General features: G+C 45.6%; 1 protein-coding gene across 5 annotated transcripts in view; it reads left to right on the forward strand.

Moving 5' to 3' along the window:
- The window catches only part of NCAPG2 (non-SMC condensin II complex subunit G2), a 180,663-nt gene that overhangs the window by 144,968 nt on the left and 19,991 nt on the right, over positions 1–15,704 (forward strand). For all 5 annotated transcript variants that reach the window (XM_033931595.1, XM_033931597.1, XM_033931598.1 and 2 more), the window contains 3 exons: positions 2,067–2,257; positions 2,451–2,594; positions 5,317–5,420. In XM_033931595.1, coding sequence (XP_033787486.1) covers positions 2,067–2,257; positions 2,451–2,594; positions 5,317–5,420 — 439 coding nt within the window. The remainder of the gene's footprint in view (positions 1–2,066; positions 2,258–2,450; positions 2,595–5,316; positions 5,421–15,704) is intronic.

The following is a 15,704-nucleotide window of genomic DNA, read 5'->3' on the forward strand; positions in this document are numbered from 1 at the left end:
CCAGGTTGCCATGTATTATATCAACAAACAGGGGGGAACGGGGTCCCGGTCCCTGTGCCAGGAGGCGATGCGGCTCTGGGATTGGGCCATTCACCGCAACATATTCCTTCGAGCGGTCTACATTCAGGGCCAGCACAATTGTCTGGCAGACAAGTTGAGTCGTCTTCTGCAGCCTCACGAATGGTCCATCCTCATGAATGGTCCATCCATTCCTTGACCCTGCGTCAGGTATTTGCTCATTGGGGAACCCTGGACGTCGATCTGTTCACGTCCCCCCACAATCACAAGTTGCCCCGCTTCTGCTCCAGAGTCTACACTCCTCTCAAACTCAAGGCAGATGCTTTCCTGCTGGATTGGACGAACCTGTTTCTGTATGCGTTCCCTCCATTCCCTCTGATTCTGAAGACTCTTGTCAGGCTCAAGTCCACGAGTGCCACCATGATCCTGATAGCGCCTTGGTGGCCCCGACAGCTGTGGTTCTCCCTTCTGTTGCAACTCAGTTCCAGGGAGCCTCTTCTTCTGCCTGTTTTTCCTTCTCTGCTTACGCAGAGTCGAGGTTCTCTACTTCATCACAACCTTCTGTCTCTGCACTTGATGGCTTGGTTCCTCCAGACTTAATGCCCTCGTTCCAGTTCTCACAGCCTGTGCTGGACATCCTGGAGGCGTCTCGGAAGGAGTCCACTCCCCAATTTTACCATCAGAAGTGGACCCGTTTCTCGCCATTTCCACGTTCATCCGCCCCTTAAACCTCCTCCTGTGGTTTGGGATCTTAACATGGTCCTTGCTCGCTTGATGAAACCCCCATTCGAGCCACTAGTGTGGGCTCACATGAAGTATCTTACTTGGAAGGTTGTGTTTCTTATTGCTCTCACTTCTGCCCGTCGGGTCAGTGAGCTTCAAGCCTTGGTAGCAGACTCTCCTTTCACTGTCTTCCATCATGATAAGATAGTGCTCCGTACCCATCTTATGTTCTTGCCTAAGGTTGTTTCTGAGTTTCATATCAACCAATCCATTGTTATCCCTGTGTTTTTTCTGAAGCCTCACTCTCACCCTGGAGAGGTGGCTCTGCATTCTCTTGAGTGTAAGCATGCGCTGGCCTTCTACTTGAAGCGCACTGCTCCTCATCGTACTGCTCCCCAGCTGTTCATCTCTTTCAATCCTAATCGCTTGGGTCGTTCGGTTTCTCAGCGGACCATTTCTAACTGGTTGGCCGCTTGTATCTCATTTTGTTACGCTCAGGCTGGTGTCTCCCTCCCGGGTAGAGTCACTGGCCACAAGATCAGAGCGATGGTGTCGTCGGTTGCTTTCCTCGCTTTCCTCTGCTGGACTTCACTTGAGGAAATCTGAAAGGCTGCCACTTGGTCCTCGGTTCATACGTTTACCTCGCACTACTGTCTGGATACTTTCTCCAGGCATGATGGCCATTTTGGCCAGTCCATAATTGCAAAATCTGTTCTCCTAAATTGCCAACTCTCCCTCCATCCCATTCTGGTTAGCTTGGAGGTCTCCCACATGTAGAGAATATGCTGCCTGCTTGTCCTGGGATAAAGCACAGTTACTTACCATAACAGGTGTTATCCAGCAGACAGATATTCTTGCAACCCACCCACCTCCCCGTGGTTGGCTTCTTTGCTAGCTATCTGAACTGAGGAGACGCTTGCCCTAGACCGAGCAGGAGGGGCACGCGCGCAATCGCAAGCTTGAAGGTCTTCAAGCAAGTCTGCTTGCAAAAACGTCCGCTAGGGGGCTCCATAGATGACGTCACCCACATGTGGAGAATATCTGCCTGCTGTCCCTGGATAACACCTGTTAACGGTAAGTAACTGTGCTTTAATGTAAGTGGCTTTGAAAACTACGTTCCACAGGTCTAGATATTTTACCAGCAGAGTAAACTGAAAAGCGCACATAAAAATTATAAATATTTACTTTTGAAGTCTTTGGAACTAATAATTATTGTAGTCTACTTGTTTTACATTAGAGCTTGCAAATTAATCTTTAATTATATTTGTACTGAAAATAATATGTATGTGTCTAATTTTATCTTTACTTTTTGTAAATTTCTGTAGAGAAGGGGTGGTTTTGTATTCCATTGCTCCTTTCTATTCTGAAAGAGTTGGTGGAGATTTATTTGGTTCAGAATATTCAAAGTGCAAATGAAGAGACTACAACATATCTTGCTGCTGTTCAGAAGATATTTCAGAAAATTTTAGAAAACGTGGCACGCAGGCTACGAAAACATCGGGAAGAAGCCCTTCAGGTATTTGTTTTATCTACCCCAAGCTTACAGTACTGAGGGGAAGATTCTCAAAATGTGAGTCCTAAACCAGTTCCAGCCAGTTTAGCGTTCCCTTAGTTATCTGCCATAATATTTTGTTTATAATCCAGATATACTTTGGATTGTGCAAATTAAAGTAAATGTATACCATGAGAAATCTATTTTTTTTTTGTAGTTACTACGTTGTATTCAGTCCCCACTTGGAGAGTTTGTACATACTGTGCAGTGCTGGAGCTCAGTATACACAGATCTTCACCATGGAGTGCTCTCTACTCTGTTGGCTGCAGTAGTGGTTGAAATGAGCCACTCATTATTGAAGGTGGGTAATATACCTTTCTAGTGCAAAGGGTACAGTATAAATTATATCCTACTAATCCACTAATTCGATATAACTTAATATAGCTTAACTTTAACTCAAGTCCTCAATAAGAACCAAGATGTAGAATCGGCAAGATAATAACAAAGAGATAAAAATAAGAATAAAGATTTTCGGTTATTGGCTGAGAGAGGAAATCAAAATCTACGAGTGCTTCATGTATCCACTCCTTTTTTCAGGCGAGCAGCTGACAAGAAGGTTGTCAGTTGACTAGGATCAAAGAAAACATATTTTTGCAATTGATATACTATCACACATTTACATGGGTGATGAAGAAAATAGGTTGCCCCCAGAGCTATAACTCCCGGCTTTAACAACAAAAATTCTCATCGAAGTTTTTGTGTATCTCGTGACAGATCTGGATACATTTGTATTTTATACCCTAGAAAGTCTTTCTGTTTATTTTCTAGTAGCTTTTTACTCGACCTAAGGTGAATTTGCTAGTAATACAAGTAACTAAGCATACTTCACTCTCTAGTGGAAGAGGAGTGCTATAAAGAATGCACAGGATTTGGTCCTTAAAGAACAGTTTGATGCTTTAGTCTGGTTCTGAAAGTAGTGACAGCTTCCTTGTGAGCGTACCTGCCATAAGATGCTGCGACCAACTCCTTCTGCAGAAGAGAGCGCAAACCCCCAGGTGTTACTGTCGGTGGTGAATTAGGTAGCAGATGCCCTATATGACTTTTTAGGGTCATAAGAAAGGGGTCTGATTATTCTACCTCAGCCTGAAGAATGCTCTAGATCAGTGTTCTTCAACTGCCGGTCCGTGGACCGGTGCTGGTCTGCAGAAAATTCCTGCCGGTCTGCGCAGGGCCGGCAAAATCGACTCACTGAAATTTCCTGCCGGTCCGTGCAGGACCAGCAAGATCATGGGGAGCCTCCGACAATGGCTTTCTCCCCTCCCAGCAGCTCTCAGTACTTGCCAGCGCAATGATTCACTTAAGCAGCTTTGGGGCTTTTGCTGAGTCGTGGCCCACCTCTGATAATGCAACTTCCTCTTTCCTCAGAGGCAGCACGACCCATCAAAGGACCCTTAGTGAATCGCTGCTGCAGGCAAGTACTGAGAGCTGCTAGGAGGGGAGGGGAGGGGAGGAAGCCACTGTTGGCAGCTGGGAAGCTGCTGGATAAAGGGAGAGCTGCTACTGGACCTGGAGGGAGGGAGAAGGAGATAAGCTGCTGGGAGGGGAAGAGGGAAAAGGAAGGGAAGAGAGTTACTATTGGATAGGGGGAGGAGGGAAGGGAGAAGAAAAAGGAAACAGCTGGCAGGGAGATTAGAAGAGGGGAAGGGGTCAGTGTGGAATGGAGAGATCAGATGAGGGAAAGGGGAGAGACAGAGGAATGAGAAAGTAGAGAGAGATTGATGCTGGGAAGGGGGTTAGCAGAGAAATAAGGAGAGGACAAAGATGCTAGATCTGGTATAAGAGAGATAAAAATGAAGAGAGCAGAATGAATCATGTAAAAAGGAGAGAGGGGGGCGCAGGCTGGATGTAAAAGGGAGAGGGGCATAGAAAGAAGGCAAATACCATATGGAAGGGGGAGAGGGCAAACATTGGATGGAAGGGGCAGATGCTGGATTGAAGAGACAGAGGGCAGACGCTGGATGGAAGAGAGTGAAAATACGATGAAAGCAGAAACCAGAGACGACAAAAGGTAGAAAAAAATTTTATTTCTATCTTGTGATTAGAATATATCGGATTTGAAATATGTATCCTGCTAGAGCTGGTGCTAGATATAACTGGGGATTGCAAAGCCCAGTCAGTGCTTCTTTAGCTTCCAGCTGGCTTAGGGCTCTTTCTGATCAGGGGCAGTTGCCCTAGTTGCACTCCCCTAACACTATTCCTGTCATGTGTGACTGCGGTATTCTGTTAGCATGATATTTCTGTGTAGCATTCTGTAATAATTTGGCTTATTCAGTTTTCTTGATAGTAGAGGGGATATATGTGAAGGGGTTTTGTTGATCCTTGCTCTATATTATTTGTATTTATAAAATGACAATTGTACTTTAATAAAATACATTCAATATAAAATCATAACTGAGGCTTGTGCGGATGGGATCAGATGGTTTGCGGGGGCCGAGCTCACAGAGACGGGGCAGAAATGGGGTTTTTAATTTCAATCTTAGTAGTTTGCTGGTCCACAAAATAATATTTTATTTCCGCCGGTCCATACGTGTAAAAAGGTTGAAGAATACTGCTCTAGATCTGATAATAGGTGGGAGATTCTGCTTCTTAAGGTACTTTGAGCAGGCTCCCTTTTTAAGGACAAATGATCTTTGGCAAAGGGTTAGACAATCTCATGGACAGTGTGACAGATCATCCAATGTCATTGCCAGATAATAGACCATTTGCTCTAAGGAATCAAATTGTGTACCCTTTGTGCCTGCAGGAACAGGAGGCAGGATAGATCCCTCCTGTCATTGGTCTTACGGCAGGCCCGATGGAGACCTGCAATAGGCCCGGGGGGGCGCTAACCTGAATATAAGGCGAGACCCCCATTTTTGGGCCATTTTTTTGGCCCCAAAATCTCAGCTTATATTCAAGTATATACGGTAACATCACTAATTGTTTTCTTTCTGCAGTATATTTCTCATTTTTATGGTATTTTCTTTTCTTGTGTGCCTGCATGCATTCTTATTTTAAATATTTTTTTCTCCTTTTTATTTTAGACTTCAAATTTAGAAGACCTTGCCCCACCAGAGAGTTTGTCACATTTGCCTCCACTTTCAAACTGTTTAATGACCATAATTGTTAAGTCAGCAAATGTAATTAAGTAAGTTTCTCTTGTTTTCGAGGTATAACTGGATAGAAGTGTGAGACCATTGTGATATTTGTCATGGTAGAGCAGGAAACTTTGATGTATTTGCTTTTACAAGAAATGAAGAACTGTTGTTTTTCAGTGATTTATTTTCTAAGGGGACTATTATTAAAGATTAGCACATTTATCTGCAGCAGGGCCCATAAGAACAAAAGGGTTCTTTAGCAAATCTAATCTTCTATTTGTGCATCACACATACCTATACAGGCTCAAGGTGTCTTACAAAGGGAAGTAAGAGAGGGAGGTGGGAAGGGGAGGAAGAGGAGAGGCTAGGAGGAGAGAGAGGGAAGTGGAAGAGAAAGAGGGACATTGGGAGACTAGGTGTCGAAGAGATGGGTTTTCAGTTTTTTCCGGAATCTGCTGTAGCTGGGTTCCGTTCAGTGAGGTCATTCCAGGTTTTTACTCCTAGAAAGGTAAGCATGGAGTGGAAGACACGTTTGTACTGTAGATTTTTTGTGGAAGGGAGGTTTAGTAGTATCCTGTCGAGGGTTCTGTTAGAGGTGGACCATGCCGTCGAGCAGATCTGGATGAGAGGAGCTGCTGAGTTTCTGTAGAGGATGCGGTGGATGATACATGATATTTTGAATGTAAGTCTCGATGGGATGGGTAACCAGTGTAGTTGTTTGAAGAAGACTGAGACCGAGTCATATTTTCTTAGATTGAAGATTAGTCTTACAACAGTGTTTTGGATGAGTTGGATCTTGTGGATTAAGGTGGAGTTGATTCCCATGTAGGTGGAGGTGCAGTAGTCCAGTTGAGATAGTATCATCAGTTCTACAATCAGGGCAAAGTGGTGTTGGTGAAAGTACGGTCTAATTAGTCTTAGTTGTCTCAAAGTGAAGAGGGATTTCTTTTGGAGGTTGGAGATTTGAGGTTCCCTGGGAGCGGGAGTGTGGAGTCTAGAGTGCAAACTAGGATTTTGGAGGATTCATTTACGGTGAGGGTATTGCCCGATCGAAGGGTGTTGTGACTTGGTGCCATTTGTTGGGTGGTGTGGAAGTATAGGACTTTGGTTTTTACTGTGCTTAGTTTTAGTTTGTTGATTGTTGCCTAGTTTTGAATCTAATCTTTAGAAAAGATCCCCTAAATGCATTAGTGGAGGTTTTTTTTGTTGTTGTCATCCCGGAAGCACACCTGATTGCAGGGCTAGGGATTGTGGCAGCTTTATGGATGGGGAGTATCTTAAATTTAAAAACATTATGTTGTGAATTTAACTTTCAAGTATAAGACCTCATACCAGTGCAATTGTGTTTTCCTTTAAAAATAGTGGACTCGCAGGGGGGGAGACCCCTATCTTGGATGGGGTCCTCTCCATGAACGAGCACAGGTACAAACCATCCGAGTCTCTTTCTGAACATTTAACTTCTCAAATCCCAATAATCCCCTCAAAAAGACTGAGCGGCAAACTGGGTGATCTGTACCCAAGCATCCATATTTACTCTGCTGTTTTCTATCGCTCTTCACTTTGACAGGTGGGAGTGTGCTAGTGAGGAAACGCACCTGTAAAAAAAAAATTAAAAGCTTGATAAAGTACAGTCTTGTCCTCAAAAACTCGTGTCACAATAAATCGGTTAGTTAGTAAACCATGGGGTTTCCCCAGCAACAATGCCATGCACAAGACTGGGAGGTCCATTCTGAGGAGGACTGGGATGATAAGGGCTCTATATCAATACTTTCCAAGTTTGGGTCCTCAGTAGCAGGAAATGCTGGTTCTTGTCTGGGTAGACCAGATCCGGATATGGTGGGAGCTCTTGATCTTGGAAAGGACCCAACTGTGCACTGACTGTTTAAGCCTTCAGCTCTTTTGGAGATAATTATGAAATCTCTCCAGGAATTAAAGATAGAGACTCCGCAGTACTCAGCCGCTCAGTGCTCGCTTATGAGCATCACTAAAGCGAGACTTTGCTTCCCCTCTCATAAAGACATTACAAAAATGCTAAGGGACCATTGGGAGGTTCTTGAGGGGCCCCTTTGGTTGGCCAAAGCCATTGCAAAGCGCTATCCAATGGATGCTGAAGTTAATCAGCAATTTGTTCCACCAAAAGTAGATCCCCTGATAGTGCAAGTAACCAAGCGTACCTCCCTTCCCAGTGAAAGTGGTGTGGTATTAAAGGATGCCCAAGACTGTAGGCTGGATTTTGTTCTTAAGAAGCAATTTTAAAATTAAGAAGCACGCTTAAAATTTGTCACCAGTGCTTACCGCTCCAAGTTGTGCTGTGATCCAGAGGCAGTGACTGGGAGGGATCATCATTTTATGGTGGCTGGAGTGGATTATGTAGCCAATGCTCTGTATGATCATTTCAGAGTCATGAGCAAAATGTCTGCTTATTTCATTTCCGCCTGCAGGATGCTGTGGATTAGAGAGTTGCAGGGAGGACAGGTATCCTACCCGTCCCCGCTAGAATCCCCTCCGTCCCCGCCAGGAATCTCCTTGGTCCCCGCCCATCCCTCCCATAAAAGTTATCTGTCCCCATAAAAAGAAGCAATTACTTCTGACAGTTTTGATTTTTTTTAAGTCTTAGTTTATTTAAACCAACAATAAAATACAATATAAACAAATAACAATGAACAGAAATAAGAAATGCATACATCACCGGAAAGAATTAGACTAGAAATTAGGTCATGTGCCCCATTTCTGCAAGCTCTGTCTTCATCTGCACAATCCTTGAACACTTAAAATCATGTGTTCAAGGCTTGTTCGGTTAAGGCAGAGCTCACTGGTGTGGGATAAGGACAGACCTGTGGGGATGGGGAAAAATTTGTCCCCGTGTCTTTCTCTATGATATCACCAGTTCTCGGGAGGACCTTCAGGCCAGAGATCATTTTAAAGCTCGAGACAAAGATTTAGAGGGGCCTGATTCCCCTAATCTTCAGGTCAGAGTCCAAGCAACAGTACAAAGGCTGCTAGATTTAGAAGCCATAGAGCCCGTACCAGAAGAAAAATTGGGCTCCAGCTGAAATTCAATTTACTTAGTGCCCAAAAGAGGCTTGGATGACAGGAGGCCGATTCTAGACCTGAAGGCGGTCAGTGCAGCCCTAAAGATACCACATTTCTGGATAGAGATGGTGAGATTGGTGATTGCTTCAGTGGCGCCTGGAGAATTTCTTGCCTTGCTGGATTTGATGGTGGCCTATCTGTACATTCACATTTTTCCGGAGCACAGGAAGTTTTCGCGATTCCATATGCTGGAGCAACACTTCCAATTTGCAGCCTTACCCTTCAGGCTGGCCATGATGCCATGCACCTTCACCTAGCTAATTGTGGTAGTTGCGGTACTCCTATTCAGAGCGGGTATACAGGTGCGTCCATATCTGGACAATTGATTGATAAGATCCCAGTCCAAATCAGAAGCCAATAACATGGGAGCCCTGCTATCTGAACTTTCAGAGAGACAACCACTAGGCCACTGTCCAGTCCTTCCTGCAGGAAGGCAAATACCACAGATATTAGGTCCGAGCTTGGATCCTCCTCTGTACACACCAGGCTTGGAAATACTTCTAGGCTTTTGCATATGTGGCTAGTAATTTTCTTCCTACATCTAAGAAGGGTGGTGATCACTCTGTCCAACATATGCTTTTGCATATGCGGCTAGTCATTTTCTTCCTACATCTAGAAAGGGTGGTCATCACTCTGTCCAAACTGGAGCCGACACTCGGGCACTGGAGCTGACACTCGGGCTTGCAGCAGGTAGCTGGGAGGGCTGAGCCGAGCACGTGGCAACCAGAGAGAGACCAGAGCAGAGAGGAGAAATATCGGGGAGTGCAGGGAGAGACCGGAGCAGAGAGGAGGAGTACAGGGGAGTGCTGGGAGAGACTGGAGAGGAGCAGTACCAGGGAGTGCAGAGAAAGATCGGAGGAGTGCAGAGAGACTGCTAGGACAAGGAGAAGAGAGGGGCTAAGGCGAAACGGGCAGAGCAGAGCCCAGGGGAAGAGGCGAGAGATAGCTCCGCCTACTTCCGACGTCATCAGCTGATCCCTCCCATAAAAGGGGAGGAGCCAACAGCGCGCAGCCGTTCGGCGTGCAGCGAAGGCGAGCGGCAAAGGCGCCTTGAGAAGGAGCCCAGGCAGCCCAGCAGCAAAAAATCTAACTAAGGTACTTTTCTTCTCTTCTCACTCTTCTCTCTCTCTATTCTTTCAGCTAGCTGCGCGCCAGGCACCACCCATACGCACCGTGGGACATAGGAACAGGATAGAAGAAATGGAGGCAGTAGGAGCCCAGCAGAGCTACCCAGTATACTGCATCGAATGTCATATGTATGACTACCTCCCCTCCGGGAGGCAGGCGTACATATGCAGTCGATGCCAGGAACTGGATAGCCTGAAGAAGGAGGTCGGGAGACTGCAGGTTCGAGTACAGGAACTGGAGGGACTCTGCACCATAGAGGAGCAGTGCTGGGCAACGGAAGACACCGCCAGAGAGGACCACATCACGGAGCAAGTTAGGGAACTCGAGAAGTTCATCGAGGAGGCCCTGCAGGATGGTGGAGGCACAGGACCACAAGCACATTAGGAGGGAGCTAACAGACGGACGACAAAATCCACCAGACGCCATGGGAGTAGGACCTTGCGGATAATCTGGACAGGCAGATGAGGAGGAGACCTGATAAAACCCGGAGGAGGGACTAGAGGACTGCACCACCGATACAGACCTGAGATCAGAGAGACATTTGAAGAAGGGGAGATCTGCTATCGTGGTGGGAGACTCAATCTTGAGAGGAGTGGACAGTCACATAGCTGGAGGGAGAGAGGACCGTCTAGTGACATGTCTCCCGGGAGCAAGAACGAAGGACGTCACCGACAGAATCGAGAGGATCCTGGAAGGGGCCGAGACGGAGGAGACAGCTGTAGTAATCCATGTTGGAACCAACGACGTCAGCAGGAGGGACTACAACAGGACTGCACTAACCGATCAGTTCAGGATCCTGGGGAGGAAACTGAAACTGAGGGCAAGGAAGATAGCCTTCTCAGAGATCCTGCCAGTACCTAGAGCGGACGCAAGGAGGCAGAGCGAACTACAAGCAATAAACGGTTGGCTCAGGAGATGGAGCGAGGAGGAGGGTTTCCTTTTTGCACGGAACTGGACAACCTTCCTGGGAAAGAATAAGCTCTACAGGAGAGACGGACTGCACCTGAGCACGACTGGGACAAGGATGCTGGCACGCAACGTCCAGAGCGTCATTGATTTGGCTTTAAACTGAGGAAGAGGGGAAAGCCGACAGTCAATCTGACACATCGGACAAAAGTATCAAGTAAGGATACTGAGCAGGGACATTGTAAAAGAGGGCTGGGGACTGAGTGGGAACTTTTGGGAAAAGGACCTAAGGATACAAAACAGGGGCCCAGGGCCATGGACATAGAGCAAGGACATTGTGAAAAAGGGATCGGGACTGGGAAGGAACTTTTGGAAAAAGAACCTAAGGACGCAATGCAGGGGACCCGGGCCAAAGATATCGAGCAAGGACACTGTAAAAGAGGGCTCAGGTCTGAGTGGGAATTTTTTAAAAATGGACCTAAGGGAGAATTGCAGGGGTCTAGTGCACGAATAAAACTGGCAAGCAGCACTAATAGAGAACAACGGAATCCAGAGGGACAACCAAAAACAGGGGAACAGGCTTAGGACGAAACAGACACACCACAGGAGGAGGATGACCAAGACGAGGCTTGGGGTCTGGCAACTCATGAGGGGGCCAGGAGCGCCAAACCACGAGGACATACAGCAAAAAAGGCGAACAAACGGGACTTACTTTGCCTATACACTAATGCTAGGAGCCTAAGGGCTAAAATGGGAGAGTTGGAAATCCTAGCCAGCAAAAAAAGGGCATAGACATAATTGGAGTCACAGAAACGTGGTGGACTAATGACAATTAATGGGATGTGGCTTTACCAGGATTCAAACTCTACAGGAGAGATAGGTCACACAAAAAGGGTGGAGGAATAGCGCTATATATAAAAGATTCTATACCTTCAACCAGGATGGAAACAACAGTAAGGGCGGACGACTTGGAATCACTATGGGTTAAGCTACCAGGAGGAACTGGAGCAGACATAAAATTGGGTCTGTACTATCGCCCACCTAGACAAACGGAAGAAATCGACCAGGATCTGGAGGCTGAACTGAGGCAGGTATGCAAAAGCGGAAGTGTGGTGGTGATGGGAGACTTCAACTACCCAGGAATAAACTGGAATATTGGGCACTCAAACTGCATGAGGGAGACCAAATTCCTGGAGGTCACGAGGGATTGTTTCATGGAACAGCTGGTCATGGAACCAACACAGGGTGATGCCACTCTTGACCTGATCCTCAGCGGACTAGGGGGACCCGCTAAGGAGGTGGCGGTACTATCCCCGCTAGGAAACAGCGATCACAACACGATCCAGTACAGGCTATAAATTGGATCATCAAAGGTGAAAAGAACTACGACGACTGCACTTAACTTCAAAAAAGGGAATTATGATGCCATGAGGAAAATGGTGGGAAAGAAACTCAATGACAGCGCAAGGAAGATGGAGTCCGTAGAAAATGCTTGGACCATACTCAAGGGCACAGTGCACGAAGCACAGAACCTGTGCGTCCCCAAGTACAGGAAAGGGTGCAAAAAAAATAGAACAAAAAACCCAGTCTGGATAACAAATGCAGTGAAAAAGGTGATAAGTGACAAGAAAGCATCATTCAAAAAATGGAAAAAGGACAAAACAGAGGAGAACCAAAAGGAACACAAAAAACACCAAAAGGAGTGTCATCGAGTGGTTAGGAAAGCAAAGAAAGAATATGAAGAGAGACTGGCAGGGGAAGCAACAAACTTCAAATCATTCTTCAGGTATGTTAAGGGGAAGCAACCAGCAAGGGAGGAAGTGGGACCCTTGGATGATGGGGACAGAAAGGGAGTGGTAAAAGAGGAAAAGGAGATAGCTGACAGGCTAAATAAGTTCTTCACGTCAGTTTTCACGAGGGAGGACACAACCAACATTCCGGAGCCCGAGGAGATCGTAAAAGGAGAGCAGGATGAAAATCTGGTCCAGCTAGAGGTGAGCAAGGTGGATGTCCTCAGGCAGATAGACAGGCTAAAGAGTGACAAATCGCCAGGTCCGGATGGCATTCACCCAAGGGTACTCAAGGAACTAAGGAACGAAATAGCTGAGCCACTTCGACAAATATGCAACCTATCCCTAAAGACTGGAAAATAGCAAATGTCACACCCATCTTCAAGAAAGGCTCAAGGGGAGACCCAGGAAACTACAAGCCGGTGAGCTTGACCTCGGTCCCGGGAAAGATGATGGAAGCGCTGATTAAAGACAGCATCTGGGAACACATCGACAACTATGGGCAGCTAAAGTCGAGCCAGCATGGCTTCTGCAAGGGTAGGTCATGCCTCACAAACTTATTGTACTTCTTTGAGGTAACCAGCCAGGTGGATAAAGGGGAATCCATAGATATCATTTACCTTGACTTCCAAAAAGCCTTCGACAAGGTGCCACATGAAAGACTACTAAGGAAGCTATGGAACCATGGGGTGCAAGGGGAGGTCCACCGATGGATCAAAAACTGGCTGGCGGACAGGAAACAGAGGGTTGGAGTAAAGGGACATTACTCAGACTGGCAATACGTCACGAGCGGAGTTCCACAGGGGTCGGTGCTGGGACCGCTCCTATTCAATATATTCATTAACGACCTGGAGGCAGGAACAAAGTGTGAGGTTATTAAATTTGCGGATGATACCAAACTATATCGCAAGGTCAATAACATGGAGGACTGCGAAGATCTCCAAAAAGATCTGACAACACTGGAAAAATGGGCCAAAAAGTGGCAAATGAGTTTCAACATAGGGAAATGCAAGGTCATGCATATAGGGGAAAAAAACCCGATGTTCACTTACAAAATGGGGGGATCAGCGCTAGGGGTGAGCGACCTTGAAAGAGACCTGGGAGTGATGGTAGACACAACATTGAAGGCGTCGGCGCAGTGTGCCACGGCCTCAAGGAAAGCAAACAGAATGTTGGGTATCATTAAGAAGGGTATCACGACCAGGACAAAGGAAGTCATCCTGCCACTGTATCGTGCTATGGTGCGCCCGCACCTGGAGTACTGTGTTCAGTTCTGGTCGCCGTACCGCAAGAAGGACATGGAGGTACTTGAGAGGGTCCAGAGAAGAGCAACTAAGCTAATAAAGGGCATGGAGGACCTCTCATATACTGACAGACTGAAAAAGCTAGGGCCTTTCTCCCTGGAAAAGCGGAGACTTAGAGTAGACATGATAGAAACCTTCAAGATCATGAAGGGCATAGAAAAAATAGGGACAGATTTTTCAAATTAAGGGGATCAACAGGTACAAGGGGGCACTCAGAGAATTTGAAAGGGGAGAGGTTTAGAACAAACGTCAGGAAGTTCTTTTTCACACAGAGGGTGGTAGATACATGGAACGCGCTACCAGAGGATGTGATAAACAGGAGCACGCTACAGGGGTTCAAAGAAGCTTTGGATAGGTACTTCGAAGACAAAGGGAATTGAGGGGTACAGATAAGAGTAGAGGTAGATTATAGGGATGGGATTAGAGGTAAATTACAAAATTAATCAGGGACCACTGTTCAGGCACTAGGCCTGATGGGCCGCGCGGGAGCGGACCACTGAGCAGGATGGACCTCTGGTCTGACTCAGCGGGGGCAACTTCTTATGTTCTTATGTTCTTCTTAATAGCTTTTGCACAGTGGCGTTGCGTGCTCAAGAGCCATGCTGTAATACCAAAGTGTTCTGAACCTACTCATCTCTGAATTCAGCTGAATTTTCATTTGAAGGGGGAAGAATATACAGTAAAACCTTGGATTGCAAGTAACTTGGTTTGCAAGTGTTTTGCAAGCCAAGCAAAACATTTTATTAAATTTTAACTTGATATACAAGCAATGTCTTGCAATACAAGTACATACAGTATACACACATCACAACTGAGCCGATGGTTCTTCTTTCTCTGACACTGTAGGAGAGTAGTGACTGTTCTAAACAAGCAAAGTCTTGCAATACGAGTACATACAGTATACATGCGTCACATCATCACAATTGAGCCTATGGTTCTTCTCTCTCTGATGCTGCAAGAATGTTCTAAACGAGCGAGCTTGCAATACGAGTACATAAAGTATTTTGTATTAAAGTTTTTGGGTTATGGAACGAATCGTCTGAGTTTCCATTATTTCCTATGGGGAAATTTGCTTTGATATATGAGTGCTTTGGATTACAAGCATGCTTTTGGAACAAATTATGCTCGCAAACCAAGGTTTGATTGTATTCTGTTTTCTACATTACAGATTTTTTTTCTCTTAGTTTTCCTACTGAGAAAAGTCAAAGCCATAAGTCAAAACTTGGGATTAGAACTGAACATAAGATGAAGATCATGAACACAGAAAATGATGAAGATATAGAATAGAATAGAAGTTGTAAAGGATTTCAATCTCCTGGGCTCTTTTGTAAACAAAGAAGTAACTAGCAGGGAAGAAATACCCCCACAGAATAGCACTGGGTCACTCTCCAATGAAGGCTCTTGACAAAGTATTCAGAGGCAAGAAATTAACACTCCAAGCAAAGATCAGACTTGTCTACGCACTTATTTTCTCAATGGTCAATTACAGATGCAAAAGCTGGTCACTATGGAAACAAGACAGAAAGAAGATTGTTTGACTCATTTGAGTGAAGGATTTTATGCATGCCGTGGACCGCCAGAAGAACTAACAAATCGATTTTGGAAGAGATCAAACTGGCTATGTCACTCGAAATCCAAATGATGAAGTTATGACTATCTTATTTTGGTCACACTGTTAGAAGAGAAAGATCATTGGAGAAGGTCATTATGTTTGGGAAGATTGAAGGAACTAGTCGAAGAGGGTGACCTGCAATCAGATGGCTGGGCATGTTGAAAACAACCATGGGGATGACGCTGGAGAACCTTACCGGACTAGCACAAAACAGATCTCTTTTTATATCTGTAATTCATCAAGCGCTAGGACTCGAACATGAGTTGATGGCACCTAACTATAACTATTAGTTTTGACAGTGTACCCCTGACACATTTATGATGGCAAAATATGGCCACATTGGGCAACTGTTTTAGATCTCCAAATGTTGCAGTCAATAAAGTTTAGAGTTTTTCCTTACTGTTGTTCATCTTCTACTTCTGTGGTTTTGGGTTCTGTTGATCGTCACCTCTTGTCATCTTAAGACGTCCATAGAGATTTTGGATTTTTTTGCAAGATGGA

This window comes from Geotrypetes seraphini, chromosome 2 (assembly GCF_902459505.1).
Source record: "Geotrypetes seraphini chromosome 2, aGeoSer1.1, whole genome shotgun sequence".
Lineage (NCBI taxonomy): Eukaryota > Metazoa > Chordata > Amphibia > Gymnophiona > Dermophiidae > Geotrypetes > Geotrypetes seraphini.